This window comes from Taurulus bubalis (assembly GCF_910589615.1).
Source record: "Taurulus bubalis genome assembly, chromosome: 13".
Classification (NCBI taxonomy): domain Eukaryota; kingdom Metazoa; phylum Chordata; class Actinopteri; order Perciformes; family Cottidae; genus Taurulus; species Taurulus bubalis.
The window spans coordinates 20,337,414-20,356,480 of record NC_136601.1 but is presented as its reverse complement, the minus strand read 5'-3'; the positions used below and the strand labels follow the sequence as shown (position 1 = coordinate 20,356,480).

At 45.3% G+C, this 19,067-nt stretch overlaps 2 protein-coding genes across 2 annotated transcripts; one reads left to right on the top strand and one right to left on the bottom strand.

Annotated features, from left to right (window-relative positions):
* Positions 1 to 4,413: 4,413 nt before the first annotated feature.
* Positions 4,414 to 8,881, bottom strand: LOC306746143 (charged multivesicular body protein 1b-like; the record flags this gene model as incomplete). Its single annotated transcript, XM_079229014.1, has 6 exons — positions 4,414 to 4,547; positions 6,957 to 7,029; positions 7,156 to 7,199; positions 7,300 to 7,407; positions 7,494 to 7,562; positions 8,822 to 8,881. 6 exons carry the CDS (start codon positions 8,879 to 8,881, stop codon positions 4,500 to 4,502), a joined length of 402 nt encoding a protein of 133 aa, XP_079085140.1. The 3' UTR covers positions 4,414 to 4,499.
* A 2,254-nt stretch (positions 8,882 to 11,135) lies between these two features.
* Positions 11,136 to 17,883, top strand: tent5d (terminal nucleotidyltransferase 5D; the record flags this gene model as incomplete). The annotated part of the gene is made up of 4 exons (XM_079228871.1): positions 11,136 to 11,330; positions 13,901 to 14,215; positions 14,584 to 14,883; positions 17,296 to 17,883. The coding sequence occupies 4 exons, from the start codon at positions 11,136 to 11,138 to the stop codon at positions 17,881 to 17,883; spliced, it is 1,398 nt and encodes a 465-aa protein (XP_079084997.1).
* Positions 17,884 to 19,067: the final 1,184 nt, after the last annotated feature.

Here is a 19,067-nt window from a genome sequence, read left to right as displayed (position 1 = left end):
CGAGGAGGAGGAGAGAAGACAAAGTGAGGAAAAGAGCCGGTGGTGCCACATTCTATGAAACGTTCCTATTTCAAACAGGCGGCGAGTCTCTTCACTGTCACACAACACGGGTTGAATTGGGACAATAAAATAACTCTAAAAGGTATCCCACAAAGAATACTGTAAATTGGAATATACACAGTATTCTTTTGAAACATATATACATTTGTGTTTAATTTATTTTTCTCTTTTAGAAGAACACAATTTAAACCTATAATATACCAGAAATATGCTGCTGGAAGATATTTGACACATAAGGACTGTAGGAACATCATGGCTGATATAGAATACATGGAAGAAATGGATAATCCTACAAACATGCGAGTTGTCATTTCAAAGCTTCCTTACAAATTTAGAGAGAAGTGGAGAACGACGGCATTTGAGATCCATGAGAGAGGAAGAGGACGAGCAAGGTTTTCTAACCTAGTCGACTTCATCGATCGGCAGGCAAAGGTAGCTCTGGATCCCCTTTTTGGAGTTGTGGTGGAGAGTTACGAAGGCACAAAGGAAAAGGATAAAACTACCAAAGAGAGAACCATCTGGAAAACTGGTCAAAGCAAAAGCACTTTTGTTACAGGTGTACAGGACACAACCTCAGAGACAACCACAAGGACAAGCAGCCCAGTGAAAGATGTTGTGACAGCTTTCCACAAACCATGCTTATTCTGTCAGGAGAATCATGATCTGTCTGTCTGCAATAAGATTACAGATCTGACAAACAGAGAACGGATAGACTTCCTGAAGTCTAAAGACCTTTGCTTTGGATGCCTTACACAGGGGCACCTTAGTAAGAATTGCAAAAAGAGAATGATGTGTCAGGCCTGTTCTCAGGGGCACCCAGACATACTCCATGTCATTAAAGAAAATAATGCTGCGCCGAAAGTTGAAGAGAGCAACGCTATCTCAAGTGGCTATGTGTCATTGGATGAAGAGGTTTGTGGAAGCACTGGGGCTGGAGAAGGAGAATGTGTTCTAGCTGTGGTACCAGTAAAGCTGAAATACAGAAAGAGTGAAAGGTATGTAGAAACATACGCCTTTATAGATCCTGGGAGCACTGCAACCTTTTGCAGTGAAGAGCTACAGAAAACACTAAACCTCAAAGGAAAGCGCACCCAGTTTCTGCTCAACACAATGGGTCAAGACAAGTCGAACAGTCACAAATTGATGAACAGTTGTGTTCTTTCAGACCTAGAAATATGTGGTATTGAAGAAAACACATACATTGAACTGCCAAAGGTGTTTACACACAGCCACATCCCAGTAAAGAAAGAAAACATTCCACAACAGGAAGATATTTCGCACTGGCCTTATCTGAAAGATGTGCATCTCCCTCGTATTGAAGCAGACGTCGGTCTGCTTATAGGTGCCAACATCTCAAAAGGCATTGAACCATGTCGGGTCATAAACAGTGAAGGTGAGGGACCATATACTGTCAAAACTGCCCTTGGATGGTTGATAAATGGACCTCTCAGAAAGGGTGAAAACCCTAGGACAGCCAGAGGAAAACTGCAAAGCTGCAGGAAACCAGGAGATATTGTCTTGATAATGGATGAAACTGCCCCTCGCAACTCCTCTTGGATCATGGGTCGAGTAATAAAGACATTACCAGATTCTAATGGAAACAGTCAGGCGAGTTAGTGTGAAAACCAAAACCAACATGCATGTTGAATATGCTATGCTCTTTGTAATTCATATTTAATAATTGTTTGCAGCCAGCATAAACAATTAGGGGCTGGAAATGTAAGAGCCATGATAGACTTTAATAGGATGTGTTTAGTGATTTATAGAAGTGTGTTGAAATGCTCCTTTAAGTTACGTTACTTTGTATGTCAGAGCCTATATCCCTCAGTTGAGGTTAATCAGTCTGCGGAGCACGACAGTTTTTTGACCGTTGTGCCAAGTTGAGCACTGAATGACTCTTGTATCTTTATTTTGTTAAGTAAACCTTTTCAAATGGAGTTGCTGTCTCTGAAGACTCATTACGCGTCAAGCTCATTGCCCACACACAGACTGTAGCAGTAGTGGTAATAGGGATTACCGGACGGAGACAAGATTGCCGCTACAAGGACGTTTGGTGTATTTTGGAGGTAAGCAATTTTTAAAGGTTTACTGGAATGAACTATGTAAAAGATTACAGGGAAAAATTTGTTTCATTTTCAATAAATCTGCATGTTATTTATTAGATTCAGTTTAGAATCATATTTTGACAAAGCGAATCATCTCATGTGAGAAGCTGGAAATGGGATTTTATTTTGCCTGAAACGATTACTCAATTCTGAAAACGATTTGCCAATGACTTTTCTGTCAGCCCACTAATGCGTTTATTGTTTCAGCTCGAAGCACCTAGTGTCAGTCATTATGCATTTATTATGGGGAGCTTGACTTTTTATTTACTGCATGCATAATGTCCAGCCAGACACTATAAATGATGCATCAATACATTGAAATAAATAAAGATAAGTGTGGTGAACATTTCACCAGCCTCTATTTCAACTATAGCGTCACATCACATAGAAATGATTCAGAAATTACAGACCTGTAAAACAGATATTCCATTCTTTTTTCAAGAAAGAAATCTCGGCCTCAACATATATTTGACTGAATCCCAGCTCATGACTGTCTGGACATACCGTTTAATTTCCTGTGTGTGAATCATGTAGTCGTCTGACCAATCCCCCTTGTTACAATTAGAGCTTTTTCACAGAGCCAGCGTGTGTGTGTGTGTGTGTGTGAGCAGCTCTTCCCCCGTCGTGCAGAAGCAGACAGGTCGGCCAGAGGGACGGGACCACCGGCCGACCGGATCCCTGCCTGTCAGCAAGTAGCACTCCTCTAGGAACCCAGACCAGAAGGTGTTGACGGCACTGGAGGAAAGCCACTTGGTATCGACACCTGACACATGCACACACACACACACACACGCACACACACACACACATATATATATATATATATATATATATATATATATATATATATATATATATATATATATATATATATATATATATATATACAAACGCAGGCGTCCCCAAGACCAGTGCTCGCTCTAGCACATCTGGAGGAAGCATCTCTGCACACACAGCGAAAAGTGAAAATAGGGCCCGACCGACTCTCCCGGCTTTAATCATACTTAAAGGTTAAAAATAGATTCAAAACCAAACTTACTAAATAGATTTTGTGTCTCTGGCAGCAGAGGGACGTGGAATTTTAACTTCAGGCGATCCAACTCCTGCAGCAGAAATGACTGACAGCCGTTGGCTCACCTGGGGTCAGTGTTTTTAGGATAACTCCCTGCGACTGAGGACGCGAAAAAGCATGTGCGTAATGGAGACTTGTGTCAGTCTGGGGCCACTGATGATGATTGTGAATGCAGTTAAGTGCGTGCTGATGATGATTAGGAAGGACACAAAAAGGGGTCAGAGGTAGCTGAGTGTCACTCCGGAGGACTCCTGTCAGCTACGCGGCTGTTTGTGTGTAGATATATGTGTGTGTGTGTGTGTGTGGGTGTGTGTGTGTGCGCGCTTGGACAGCACCTGTAATGGCTCCCAGCTGAGTCACGCCTCCTCCCCTGGGATGTGCTGAACTGTGTGTGTGTGTGTGTGTGTGTGTGTGTGTGTGTATGTGTGTGTAATGAGGCACTGGCATGCGAGCGGCAGAGGGCCGCTTCCTCTACAGGTGACACCTTTGACCTCTCATCTGTTCCCTGTTGGGAGGACAGAAAGAGGAGGGGTAGTACGATGGAAAAGGAGGGAAAGAGAGGCATGCTGGGATGCATAATTTGCCCAGAACATGGCAACTGACCAAAAAAACCTACAGGACAAGTAAAACGTGTTGAAAACTCTTTTAATGGTCTTTGCATACAAAGTGAGCCGCTCGAGCCGTTTCCCGCTACATGCAGAAAACCAAAGTATAATCCATCTGCCTCCAAAGCAACAGACAATAATCCCCATCATAGAAAAAATTATAATTTGAGTTTCAGCACCAAAAGCCAAAACGCAACAACACATCCTCAGGTAACACTCAGCAGTCACAACACGAGCACGCTCCTGTGGCAGGCAGTAGATACATAAATAAATAAATATTGCTCTTTGATTTGCATATACAGTGTACAACCACTTTGTAATGAAGTATTAGCTTTTAAGTAGTGCGTTTTGTTCCTCAACAATTTGCCCATTCAGATCCAAGGTGTGCTTCGTTAAAATGAGGAAACAGGAGTGTCCCATTGCTGAGCTAATACATGATCAGAATACGTGTTAAACAGAAGTGTGCAAATGAACATTGTTATGGAGGAGGACGAGTGTGATGCTGTAAATATCTGTCTCCTCTTTCTGCTGCTCAGACAGCTTCCAGGCACATGGCGCCTTTTCTGTTGTTGTTGTTTATTCTACACTCTTTCGCTCCCTGTCTCCTCTCGCTTTGCCCGCTCTCTCCTCCCTCCTTGTTATTTTTCTCCGACGTCACTATGGCACGTGGTCCCGCAGTCTGGACAGCCTCTGGGAGAGCTCGTCCTGTTGGATGACAACCAAGCAGGTGAGAACAGTGAGTGAAAAGACAGAGTGTCACTCAACCTTTTTTAGGCTTGAAAGGTGAAGTGTGTAGTTATGTCCTCCACAAACAGCACACGTGGCCCGCTTGAATCGTGCCGATTACAACGGAAGTCCAGCGGCGAGTCGTCGTAATGGAAAACGTATCAAAACATCTTGAGGGGCAACTCAAACACTTCCTGACACACGTTCCCTCTGTCGATTGTGTGATCACAACATTCCACACTGCTTCTGTGTCGCACTATGACTCTCTGAGAAGTCCCAGTAGCATTTCTGGTGAAACGGTTAACAGTAATATATATATATATATATATATATATATATATATATATATATATATATATATATATATATATATATATATATATGTATACAAGGAATTTTATTCCAATTTTTCCAATGCTGTCAACCTAAAAACAAAAAACAAGGACTACAAAGTAGAACAGAGGTAAGCATAAACATTTAGCTACTATGTACAACTATAAATATAATTATAAATACAAAAGTTTATACATCAACATAAAACGCAACAACAATGAAATAGAGGTGCAATATGACTGATCCTCGTGAAGTTAGATCCCTGAAGTCTTGAACCTTTAATCTTAATCTTAAAGTGGAATATAAAGGGTGAATTGGTCTACTTGGGTACATCGTGGCACACATTCTCTGCCATTCAAAATGTTTCTTAGGCAACTGTAAAATGAATTTGATTTAATTTACCTCGATATGTGTTCCCATTCAAAGAAAACCATGATTTGACCAGCTCATGCCTTTAGGATGCGTGCTGTTCCACAAGTCATCCACCAGATAGAGACATGGACCAGGTTTCCACAGAGAAGGCTGTTCGATGTTCGAAGCTCATCTTCGTGCCAATTGATGCATCCTGGCGTGACTAGATCATTAATTAATCCCTTATTAGCCCCACAGTGGGGAAGTGTATTCTCTGCATTTTAACCCATCCTCAGTAATTAAGGCGCAGTGGGCGCCCGGGGAGCAACTGGGGGTTCAGTGTCTTGCTCAAGGACACTTCGACATGCAAACTATGGGGAGACCAGTGATCGAACCGGCTACCTTGTGGTTTCAGATGTGATAATAATTTCAAGGACTGAACATCATTAACACTTAAACTTTGACTTTGCAGCTGCAGGTGTGCGAGGTTCAGGCACCTGAAGATACCATTAAAGACACTCACAGAATGGAAGACCACTAAGATGCTCTGGCTGCACTCACACTCATAGCGAACACGGGTTCTACGTCATCGTTTCCAAAGAGTTTTTAAACCTATCCGTTTTCGGTGCTCTAAAATTTCGGCCCAGTGTGGGAGCGCAGTGTAATCGTTGCAAAAGATATGCGTTTTAAAATGGAAACGCAGTAGTGTGGACATTAAATTAACAGACAGGCCTGAGCTGCTCCGACTCATTATCACCGTTTCCCCGCCCCCAGCTCCCATGAGCACATAGGATTATGTAATTAATCCGATCCTTATTATAAACATGGTTAAAAAAAACTCTGCACTGTCGCCTGTCACACCCAGTGTTCCCTGTCTGTGACACGTTTCAGTTCATGTTGCATTACATCCTGTGCATTCTGATGGCAACGCAACCCTTCCTCTAAGGGAAAGATCCACCCAAAGACAATGAAATGGGCTAAAACAAATTAAATGTTTTTTTTACTTGTTTACTCAGGCAGACTAGTAGATCTCAAAAATTCCCACACTAAAATAAAAAGTATATTCTCAAATTAATATTAATTAATTAATATTAATATTATGTGATTAACTTCTGTGTTCATCACTACAAACAAACAATGTCTAAATAGCAGGTTGATTTGACAGACCTTTAACCTCCACTCTACGAATGAAATTTCTCATTTTTTGTCCAGTAAAAATATTTATTGGGGCAAAGACAAAAATAGCCTCACTAGCAAACAAATGCCAACAGCTGCTTCTACATTTCATCAAATATAATCTATAGAACAGGTCTACACCTTGTTCTTTTATTAAACAAACTAAATGGCCTTGTGTTATTGATCTTATCTACACGACAGCATGTCATTTCTGTCTCTACGTTTACAAACTCTCCTCTCCAACTCTCCAGCGGACAGAGGGCGTCGAAATATATGTTGCGTGAAAAGCAGACAGCTAAATCTGCGTTTTTGAAAGATGGCAACAGTTCATGTATTTGCAGGTCAAGACAAACATCCGCAACAGCCTGCAAGGAGACCCTCTTGCTGGCCACAGACCATGACCCGAAAAAACTAATGTTTTAGATTTCAGTGAGAATAGTTCATATGTAACATTAAGACAATAAATATGATGTGTGAATTCTATTTTTTAAACTAGCGATAGCGTAATGATAAGAGTGGACGTGTTACCTGTTCTGTGGATGCCACAGATGAAGCCAGTGAGGACGTCTGGCCTGCAGGAAGTTTCAGGTTCAGATCCAACCTAGAAAAACAAACCACAAATGTAATGTGTCTGTTTTAACAAGAAGGTACAGTTTGTTTCTTTTTCTAATTCCCATCAATTGTATGGCTTATTTCAGTTTTTCAAACTGTTAGCAGGGCTACTCACCCCGCTTCATCAGCCATCTCATGCAACAGCGTGTCCACTTCCGTCTAGGCAAACAACAACATGTGTTTAGAGGACTCGATGAGCGTGTGTGTGTGTGTGTGTGTGTGTGTGTTCCCTGCTATATGAGAGGGCGACGGCCCTCACCTGAGGCGTCGCCAGAGTGGTGGTGGTGCCCATCGTGTCCTCCATCTGAGCCGTCTGCACGTCAAGAGTTTCAAACTGGTTCTCAAACTTGTCCATTAAAGCAGATATCTGTGGAGAGGGAGAGAGGAACCCTCAAATCAACACGTTCGGTTTCACTTTGCTCGCGTCTGTCTTATGTCAGTCAACTCTTTTACCTTCTCCAAGTTCATACTTTTCAGTGTGGCGTCCATGGACTTGACCACTCCAGACATGGATTTAGATACCTGGGCAAAAACAAAAACCACACACCAATCAAATCAAGTCTCACGTTATACTGGTGCTTTAAACAGAAGAAGGAACAACTAACAATCTGGATATTTGACAGCAAGACAGGGAGAAGCTGTTGACATGGCTCAGCTTGGCGTGCTGTACCCTTATATTTCCACTAGGTGTCACTTTCACCTTTTTAACCAGATACCTTGTCATGACTACCTCTCCTCCTAATAGCGTATCTAATTTCTCAAAAAGGAACACTCTTCTCAAACTAATTGGCCAACACGATCAAATTATGGTAAAATGGGTTTATTATCAGTGCTATTGTGTCCATGCCTTATGAGACAGCCAACGGTGTTACATAGAGAGGATGTTTTCAGCCGTACGCCATCTCACACATTTCTAGACGCTATTAAGTTCTATTTTGATGTCTGTCGTATAGTGAACATGAATGAGAGTCTTGTAAAGAGGCTCTCATAAGAGCACCATGCTAATAGCCTAAAGTCTGAAGCACATCTAATGACATTATGTAATTGTCGGCTTTTTGTTTGCATGTCTGCCATAGCCTTTTCTCCTTTGTACGGGACTTGTTTTTCAAAGAGTGAAGGACAACTTTGGACTTTACCCTGATATGGGCTTTACTTTTCAGCTCTTCGCCTCCTGAAATAAGATGTAGTTCTCAAAATATACACCTTGAAAACCGCATGACCCGTAAATACCTGGTAAATATAAACACCCACATCTATTGCAGTGGTATCAGGTAAAAGCCACGCGATTTCTACATCTCTGTCAGTGTTGAGACAGGAGATGGTTGTGTGAGGGAAAGGGGTGACTACTGGGCTCTGGCTGTTGGGGTCACTGATCATTTTATTCATCACTTATGATTGCAGTCTAATAAAAGCAGAAAAAGGCACCCAGGAAATAATCATAACAACAATATAAAAAAGGAGCACCCCGTAAAAAGCTTTTTTTCTATTTTTTGGGAGACTTTTTGGACGATGTGAGGTCCTGGGACAGGGATGTCGTATGTGTACAGATTGTAAAGCCCTCTGAGACTAATTTGTGATTTTGGGCTGTACAAAATAAACTGAATTGAATTGAATTAAACTTTCTGCCAACCACCTGACCCAGAAGTTATCTTGGGGGGAAAAATGGATGTGTGACTGCAGTAAGTCGACAGGGCGTGTTTTTCACTTGTTGTCGTTTTTGTGCTACGCAACATCAGAAAGCAAGGCAAGTCTTCCACAAACCGTTGACCTGCAAGCCTGACCTGGTTCATAGTGACAGCGGTCTGGACCCTGGAAGCCACGGCATCCACACGTGCACTCATCCTCAAGAAGTTAATGGACTGGTGCTTCTGGCGGATGGCATTCTCTGCGTGGATCTTGGCTGCCTCCAAATTGCCCTTCTGGATAGCCTGAGAAGCGAAGGAAACAGGAGAGCATATCTGACTTAACGCAGAGTATAGCAGGACCGATAGGCCAGCGTGTCCCTGCATCCGGGGTCTCTAATAAACGCAGCTTAATAAGCCAACCTGCTTAACTTTGGCCTTTTCTGCCCCTTCGTCTTTGTCACATTTCTTGGAGTTGCGTTGAAGCTCCTTGGCAGCAAGCTTGAGGTTGAATAGGTGTTCTGTATGGCTGGTCAAGGACGATCTTATTTTAGTCATGGTTATTTCACTTGAATTATAAGAATACACGAGTATGAAGTGAATCACTCCAAAACATTGAGCTAAGTCAACCTAAATCAGTGCAGGCAAGGCTATAACTGTTTTTTTTCTTCTTCTAAACAACTGAAAATGCAACCAAAGAGTCGTGAAATTTGCACATCAATGTTGTCCTTCATCATTGAATGACTGGGCAGAAGTTGCAAGCTAAGGAATAACAAGATTAGCTGTCAAAGCCACATTACATTCGTCTAGCTAACGTTACTGCTCGGCAGCTGCACATCTAACGTGATGCATGTTAGACTCCACGGATACTCTCCATTTTCGACATGATGCAGGTCTCTTTCTGGGACAAACACTCAGGCTGGTTATGCACAGGTTATTACCCAGAATTGTTTGTTTTGATTCTTTTTTCAAGCTATTCGCCACTGTAGCAAGGCGAGAGGATTCCCTTGTGCGTACTTCCGCATTCGCTCATCATCAGTTCTGTAGAGCGGGAGAAACGTTATCGCATTTGTCTTGAAAACAAAACTACCTCCCGGCCATTGTTGGGACGTTTACCTTCGGGCAAGGTTTTGTAATTTATTAAGGTAATACACATGTGTGTACCGCTTATTGAACGTTTCAAAAGTAAGTGTGTGTGTGTGTGTGTGTGTGTGTGTAGGGGCTGTGTGTGTGTGTGTGTGTGTGTGTGTGTGTGTGTGTGTGTGTGTGTGTGTGTGTGTGTGTGTGTGTGTGTGTGTGTGTGTGTGTGTGGCTGTGACGCATGCGCAGCTCATGATGTTGAAGGAGCGTTAACTATTCACGAATATTCCTTCATATATGTATCAGTTTTGTATTATATATCTAGCCTTTGGTTATATTATAGATACACGACACAATATTAAACATATGAGTCTAAATGCGATAGGAATTGTCGTCCGTAGACTACAGGGTCGATTTGCTGTAACGACAGCGCTGGACCCAGAGACGTGTTGCTCGACCGCGATAAGTCAACCATCTTGGTGTATCTTCGTCTTTGAACCCATTTGCCACTGTCTGCTTTCACCGTCGTCACACGGTCACGATTTTGCACGGCGCTCTCGCGCCTCCTACGTCATGACCGTTTGAGCGGTGGACGAGCGCGCGTGTCCAAAGCAGACAAGTTCCATCCAGGCTAAAAATAGTTTGTACCCGGTATCGGTAGGTTGTGGTACACGTCTAGTGACGCAATTCGTGCTTTCTTCTTCTTCTTCTTTTTTTTTGGCGAGGGAGTAAATTGACCTTTTCTACCGAGACACTCGCGTCTAACGCTTTTAATCACGTGTATGTTCACTTTGCGCATTAACGTGGCTAAAACTTGTTTTCGTAGATCTCTGCGTGGGGAGAACTGTTTGGCGGAAACACATACGGGGACATGGGGGGGATTTGGGATAGTTGTTGTTGAAGCGATGAATAGACGGAAAGAAAATGCAGCATGAGGGGAAAAGGGATTATCGGTTGTCCAGAGAGAAGGTTCCGGTGTGTGCGGGGGATTAACGGCTGGGTCAGGGGGGCGGAGGGGGGAGCGGCAACGATGACTCATCCTCATGATACTCTGCGTGGACACGGCGCCAGATATAACGATGAGAGTGAATGAGAAGTGTTTTTCCACAAATGCTCCCCAAAAAACAGAGCCTGCGCGCGCACGTCCCCCGACGCGCGAGCTCGCTATACACGCAACACAAACAGAGAAGTCCTGGCCCTCAACACCAGCGCGGCCATGTTGTGACACGCGAGGTGAAACTTGTCCTAAAAGTTAACTCACTCCGACATTTTGGAGTTATAATACACCTGTTAACACCTCCAATACACAACTTCCCCCACAGCCGAATGTACACACACACACACACGCACACACACACAGACACGCGCGCACACACTTCCCAGTCATGACTGAATGACGGCAGGTCGCTATGGAAACTGCGTTACGCTCCGGGCGGCCGGAGGAGAAAACAAGAGCGCGAGGACTCGTTCCAGTCTTCATTTCAGCACCACGCGAGCTCTGGACAGCGCCCGGATGAGCTCGCGCACAGATTCTAGCCTCGCGTTCCTTATAAGGGACAGAGCCGCATCAGCACCGAGCCTCACCGGAGTGGGTATAGGGACGTCAAGAGACACGCAGACCCACGTTCAACAGACACACTGCGGACGTGACGCTCGGTGGAGACCAACGGTTTAGTTCCGCCGCCACGCAGGGAGCCGCTCGCTCCCTCCAATGCCACAGCAACAGGTACAGAACCCATCATTCACTTTGTGTGTGTGTGTGTGTGTGTGTGTGTGTGGCCGCACGGAGTTCACACGCCGGTGTTTAATGTGTTTTTAATCCTGGTGCTCACAGGTCTGCCCTTTAGTCCGCCAGGCACTTAATTGCGGTTAATTGCCCTCACCTGGTATGTCAGGCGTGAGGTGATTACAGTGAAGACCAGCAGGGCTCTGGCTCGGTTACAGTACAGTTTGTAGGCAGCGGCTGACTGTGAAGCAAACAGACACACAACTACAGCCAGTCGGTTATTTTATGGGGAAACAACTTCCATTATGTTTTTTATACCAGCACCATCGGAGCACAGGGTTTGAAGGGACATTGTACAGAACCTATAGACTCATACATATTTTAAACAACATTTCTGGTCAGCAGACATTGCAATCATATTTTGTAGGGCAACACAACAAAGATGAGTTGTTGCCTTATTGTTCATGATCATGACTTTAAGTGAATGGAAGAGAGAGAGAGAGAGAGAGAGAGAGAGAGAGAGAGAGAGAGAGAGAGAGAGAGAGAATTCATTTGAAGTATAAAGCACAATATCACTGTATAATAATAATAATAATAATAATAATAAATAACAAAAAGTCAGGGACACACAGGGCTATTCTGGCTTCATCAGGAGTTTTCTTGACACGGACATGGCTATCTTGTTTCCATGTATACTTAAAGATGTTATAAACCAGAGACAGAAAGCTAACTTTACAGAGCACATTTGTTTGTGTTTGTTTTAGATTCGGTGCAGCGCATACGAGAGCCTCCATAGCCATATGTGCTGGGTTTTCAGTGGCCATAGATTATGTGCGAGCTGAGCCGATACGCCTGGATGAGTCACTCAGGCTGCAAGTTTGCAGAAGAGTGCGATGGGGGAGGGTGGGGGGGATACAGGGACTCGCTGGAAAACAGTCCCGCAGTGTGTCTCTGCCTCCTCATCACATTGTTCCATACGACCATGTGTCAACACCTCGGGCTGTGTTCATGGGCTCTGGACCTGTGATGTACTGCTTTACGCAACTTAAAGTTCACCTCGACAAAGTGAGGCACTGAGAGACGTCTCATCTGCAACAGATTTGAAGGAGCTTTGTGTTCTCAGACTCAACTTCTTTGTCTTCTGGTAAGCACACTCAGTTCTTTCTTAGAACAGAGAGGTTGCCTTCTGCAGCTTCACAGACGCTACGGAGTAAAATGCTGCTCTTCAGTAGTCGTAGAATAGTGATGCAACGTGGATTAGAAGATTATTTATTTTGAAATGACTCTCTGTAATAGATAGTTTGTGGTTATTACAGAGTATCTGATGTCTGACAAACTGCTACCAGAAAGCATCCCATTACTGCCCATTAGTATCCCAATGTTTACCCTGCATTGACAAATCATAGCAATCAGCAGCATTCAGCTGCAGCACTGACTGACATCTATTGATTAAAGCAAACAATAGATCATAATGGGCAGCTGTGAACCACGGTGCACAAGCACTCGCCTCCTGAAACACTTTTACATGCGCCCCACAAACACACACTCAATCATAGAACAGAGACTTGGTTAGTCAAATGTTGTTTGGCTTATTGGAAAATATGTCCAGTTTGTGGGAGATTGATTGATGGAGTCTGGCTGGTAAAAGGCTGCCAAATAAACATAATTGCCTAGTATTAAATCCCACTTTGTTCCAATTTGTGTAACAGTTCACAAAGGTGTTATACAAACACCCGTGTGCACTCAAGCAAATGTGTGCTGGGGTCTTTGTTTGTAATGCATACAAATCATGTGCTGCACTCACGCACAAAAACAGATGTGTGTCTTTAATTAATGACGTTGGTGTGATTAATGCAGTCTGCTGGTGATGACTCATTCAGCTTAACCCTTGCTCCTCTGGTGGAAACAATCAATAAACAAAGATTTACGATGCATCCACAAGTCATTATTTTATATTTTAATAGTAAAACACACTAATATTGTTATTCTAATCTTATATTATATGTTTTTTTTTGTTATTCCGTGGGTGTTTTTAAAAGAATCGAATCAGATATGACTGCGATGGAGCGCAAACAAAGGGACTAAGTGATATAAGTCTTGGGTGGTAAACAATATAATGTGTTTCAGATTTTCTTAATTTGTTGTGATCTGGTTGAGCAGTGGAAGACTCTTTGTGCCCAGCACAGCTACGTGGAGCGCTCCATGTGTCAGCTTGTCAACACAGCAGTTACATTAGCATTGTGGAAAAGCTGTCAGCCAAGCTGTGACTTGCAGACAGCAGACTGGCAGGGAGTGTGCATATGAGTGTGTGAGAGTGCTAAATGTGTGTGAGAGAGACAGACAGACGGAGAGAAAGAGAGAGAGAGAGATACAGCCCAGTTTTTATGGGAGTTGTAATAAACTCTTATTGTTGTCCTCCTCCTTCTCTCCAGGGCAGCAGCATGTCTGAAACTAAATCCAATCAGCGGTTCCACAGTCTGAACGCTGAGCAGGTGGAGGTCCTCCACCAGGTTTTATCGGAGGCGGTCCCAATCCACGGCCGCGGGAACTTCCCCACGTTGGAGCTGCGTCCGCGAGACATCATCATCGCCGTGCGGGCCCGGCTGCAGCAGCAGGGCATCGCAGTGAGAGACGTCCGTCTGAACGGCTCCACGGCCAGCCACGTCCTGGTCCGAGACAACGGAACCAGCTACAAGGACCTGGACATCATCTTTGGAGTGGAGTTGCCCACTCAGGAGGAGTTCCAGGTACGATCACTTTACTGCTGGGTTAGGACAAATGAAGCAGTAATAAGGGTATGTAATGTGATAAGAGGAGAGCAATTCAGTTCAATCCCCGGCATTAACCAGCAGTCATTCTGCTGTTGAGCACAGCAGGGTATATACCTCTAGGGTGTTGCAGTAATGTTTTCTGTTGTTGCTTTTTTTTGATAATGATGTTTTTGCAATCCTAATCCAAATTTAAATTGCAGAACATTATACCATTAGGATGAATCAATTCTACTGGCTTCAATATATTGTAGCTGCATCATACAGAAACAGTTCAAAGGAGAAATTGCACTCAGGTTGCAGTCATTAGTTGTAGCTGTCATGTTGTTGACCTTTCCTCCTCCCAGGTGATCAAGGAGTCAGTGCTGGGCTGCTTACTGGACTGCCTGCCTGCTGGGGTCAACAGGGAGCGGATCAGCAGTTCCACAATGAAGGAGGCCTACGTCCAGAAAATGGTCAAGGTTTTCAACGAGCACGACCGCTGGAGCCTCATCTCCCTCTCAAACAACAGTGGCAAAAACCTGGAGCTCAAATTTGTGAGCACGCTGAGACGGCAGTTTGAGTTCAGCGTTGACTCTTTCCAGATCATTCTGGATCGCCTCCTCGAGTCTTACATGCAGCAGGAGTCCCAGCACAAACACGGCACTGTCGATCTTAAGGACCAGCCGGCAGAGAATCAGAATAAAGACTCTCCCTCTCTGCTTAAACAGGCCACCGCTCCAGAAACAGAGAAGCCCTCTGGTAGAGACTTGTCCAACAAAGACGGGGCACATATCAGCCAGACACAACAGAGAGATGAGGTGCCCGAAAAGGAGTCCCAGACAGAACTCTCACAAGAAAATTCAAACCAGACAAAACACTCCGAAGTTGAAAAAGACAACCAAGTGAAAACACCTGTGGAGCTGAAAGAAGCATCAGAACACAAAGAAACCTTCAGTGAGACAAACTCCTCTGATCAGACATCTCCGAACCTTTTGTCAGAAAAGACACAAACCTCTGAGAACACTGAACCACCGAGTCAGATTGAGCTCAGACACGAGCCAGAGCTCTCGGACGAGGCCGAACACTCAGAGCAAACCCAGCCCTGCGATGACCAACAGGCAGCACATTCAGATCACAAACAGCTCTCTGTCAAGGAAGAACAATCCAACCACACAAAACCCCCCGATGAACAGAGAGCACTCACAGAGCAGACGGAGCAGTCCGAACCGCCAGAAACCTCAAACAAAACCCAGACGGAGTCTCTGAACCTGCCAGAAGAATGTCACAGTGCAGACTCCTCCAACAGCGAGGATCAGAGGAGCGACGAGGAAGATGAAACACAACATGCGACCGCTGCAGACTCGAGCACATCTTCACATGCGGAGACGGAGATGGCAGATGAAAGAAAAGTAGAAACAGACATCGGCGAGCGAGAAGACAGAACAACTGAGACGGAAAGAAGTGAGATGACAGAAGAGATTTTAGCAGCCGAAGCAAAAAACGTAGAAGACACGCAGGGTATCCATTGTTGCTGCTCCACCTCTTCCATGTCGCTTACACTTCACAACACGGAGCCCGCTGGCACACAAGATACACCGGAGACTCTCGGCACATTACACGCAGATGACACCCCGAACGCACTTGATGCCGTCAGCCCTCCAGATACTCAGGATATTTTACCTGCACCACCCGGCCTTGTTTCTGACAAAAATACCTCCTCCTCTCCCTCTTGTAAGGCCTCAGAGAGACTATCTCACATGGTGGTGCTCAAACACGCCTCTCCCAAACCCCCTCGGAGGATGTGTAGGAAGGTGAGCCCCACTCCCAGTCCATTCTCTGAAGGCGAAACATACCTAGATCCAAACCCCTGCCCCAGCCCCGAACCGGAGATGGATTTGAACCCAATGCCAACCGCTCCCAGTTCAGACCCTACAACGACCCCGACAACCAGTATCACTAGTAACACAAACCTTGGGTCTGAACCCACCCTGTCCTGTAACCTAGACCTCACCTCAGCTCCTGATCCAGCCCCTGATATCATCTCCACCTCTGCTGCGGTCCCCGTGTCTGGTTTATCTCAAGAGCCCTCGTCCCCTCAGCTAATCACGGAGAGTTGGTGTGAGACAAGTCTTCAGAGCTTCGAAGAGACGCCGTCTACACATACGGCTCGTGATGAGCAAAGCCAGGCCTCCACTAGTGAGGCCGACCCTGCGCCCGAACAATCAGAGGCTCTTGACTCGGCGGATGCGTTAGCGTCGCACGTCGATGCGTCCGGCTCAAACCCCCTAGCACCTGCACATACCTCAGAAGTTGAGCTCAGTGACGAAGAGGAGAACAGGGAACCAGGGAGTGAAACGGTGGACTTGAATCCGCCAAACGGCAGCCCGGAAGAGACCACGCTTAGTTCCCCCTCCTCTCCCCACTGTGCGACCACCCCTGTTTCCTGTCTCACGCCTCCTGTGCTGAGTCTTTCCCCTCCCTGCTTCACTCCCCCATGTCTGACCCCTCCCTCTCACTGCCTCTCATCCCCGCTGCTGAACACCATCAGCCCTGCTACCAGCGTTAGCTCTCCACCCCTGAGCTTCAGCCCTACCTCCTCCTGCCTCAGCTCACCTCCTTACCTCACCCCTCCTTTGCTTAGCCTCAGCTCTCCTCCGCTCTGTCTTAGCCCTCCCCTCCTCTGCCTCACTCCGCCGGTGGAGTCAGAGGACCTTGTACCTCAGGTATCTTCAGACATGGAGCCTTTGATAGTGAACACAGGCACCGAGGAACAGATTAAAGAGTCCTCCCCTCAGCCAGGAACTCCTGACGAAAAGTCGGAGGATAAAAAGGAGCAAGATCATAGCTCGTCGTTGCCTCAGGTTGCGAAGCCCGTCTCGTTTCCAATCACAATCCCGAGCTCCGCCACACATGTGCTGCCTCACTCTCAGCCTGAAGGCCCAGGGGAAACCACCCCTCCAAAAGCCGACGAGGCGTCCAGCTCGGTGCCTGAGAACAAAGAGGCCCCTAAGGTGACCGCAGTCATGTCCGAACAGAGCATTGCGCCACAGGCTTCTGGGTCCGTCCCTGCTGTCGAGGTCCTGGCAGAGAGCATGTACGGTGACTTTGAGGCAGCCATGGACCACCTGCGCTACCGCCTAATCGCCACCAGGAACCCCGAGGAGATCCGAGGTGGCGGCTTGCTGAAATACAGCAACCTGTTGGTCAGGGACTACCGACCAGCCAGCGAGACTCAGATAAAGACACTGGAGCGCTACATGTGCTCGCGCTTTTTCATCGATTTCTCCGACGTGCAGGAGCAGCAGAGGAAGATCCTGTCCTACTTGAAGAACCACTTTATCGGCGAGGAGAGAAGCAAGTACCAGTACCTGATGACACTGCGCCGCGTGGTCGACGACAGCACCGTGTGTCTGATGGGACACGAGCGGCGCCAGACCCTGAACATGATCACGGTGCTGGCGCTGAAGGTTCTAGGAGAGCAGAACATTATCCCCAACACAGACCATGTGACGTGCTTCTACCAGCCCGCGTCGTACCTGGCCGATCACAATGCCCCCTATTTAGCAGAACCCAGCTACTGCAGCTACTACATCCCCCAAGGGGGATCCACTCTGCTTTACCAGCCGTACCCCTTACACCTGCACACACAGACTGGACTGGTCTAGAACACACACGTAATCACGCAAAACACACAATCGAAGCAAAGGGAAGGTGCTTTTCACAAGGAAATATAATCCAGGGATGAACTGTTTGGTCTATAATAGACCTATGGGGGTGGGATTGAGTGGGTTTTTACAGTAAACTCCCTGAGTACTCTGTAAGGTTCTAATATGATTATATGTAATTATCTGGGCTTTGTGGGAAAATAATAATTCTTCCGATTATGTTAAAATTCCAGAAAATGCTTTATGCACTGCATGAGTCATAGCCCTTTGGTCTCCACGGGAAACCAGCTGTGCTGTTGGCATTCACACACATGCACGGACACACACACACACACACACACACACACACACACATGAAACTCACACTTCCAGGTTCTTGAATTCTTGTACTCTTTTCATGTTCTTACTGTGTTGTTCTTAATGGGTTTGTTCAGAATGTGGACCTTGCCTGTGGTTGATATTGTGCATGATAAATTAGGACTGTTCTCTCACTGCCAAATACTGTGTGACTACTATGCTTCTTAAACAGTTCAATGTAACTTTGTTAATCCTTTACTGAAGAGTGTATTCTGATAAAAAAAAAAAAAACACGAAAAACTGAGGGACAAGTCTACAGTGCTATCAGAACACACACACAAACACTGTATACTGTACGCACACAAAGTTAGACAATGCATGAGTAGCTAAATATATAGATCACATCCTAAAGTCAAAGCAAAGGCTTTTAATTTAATAAGAATCGATCTATTTTTGCAAGACTTTCCAAGATAATACTAAACAGACTTGGTTAGAAAAACGCCAACAACAATGCCTTTGCAATAGACTGTACAGCGTATTGATTACAGTATACCGTGTGCGGATACACTGCATTGTTTTCAGGTAAATTGTGTTAAGATGTCGTGCTTGATTCCTTTCCCCTTGTGGAGTCCTTTCTGTAATCATGTGAAGTACTGTACCATCTAGTGTTGATTTATTTCATGCTGACGTTTACTCTGTGGAGGTGGTCAGGTTACAACCATCTTTGGGTCATCTCCAAACATGGCAGACGCAGCTCTCTGCCTAACACCAAGGGATTGCATTGAATCTACATATACGAACACGTTCAAATCCTCCTCAGACCCGTTTGAATCTAAATTCAAAGCCGCACGACAGCAACTCTGACCAAAGATGGTTCGGTAGGGAAA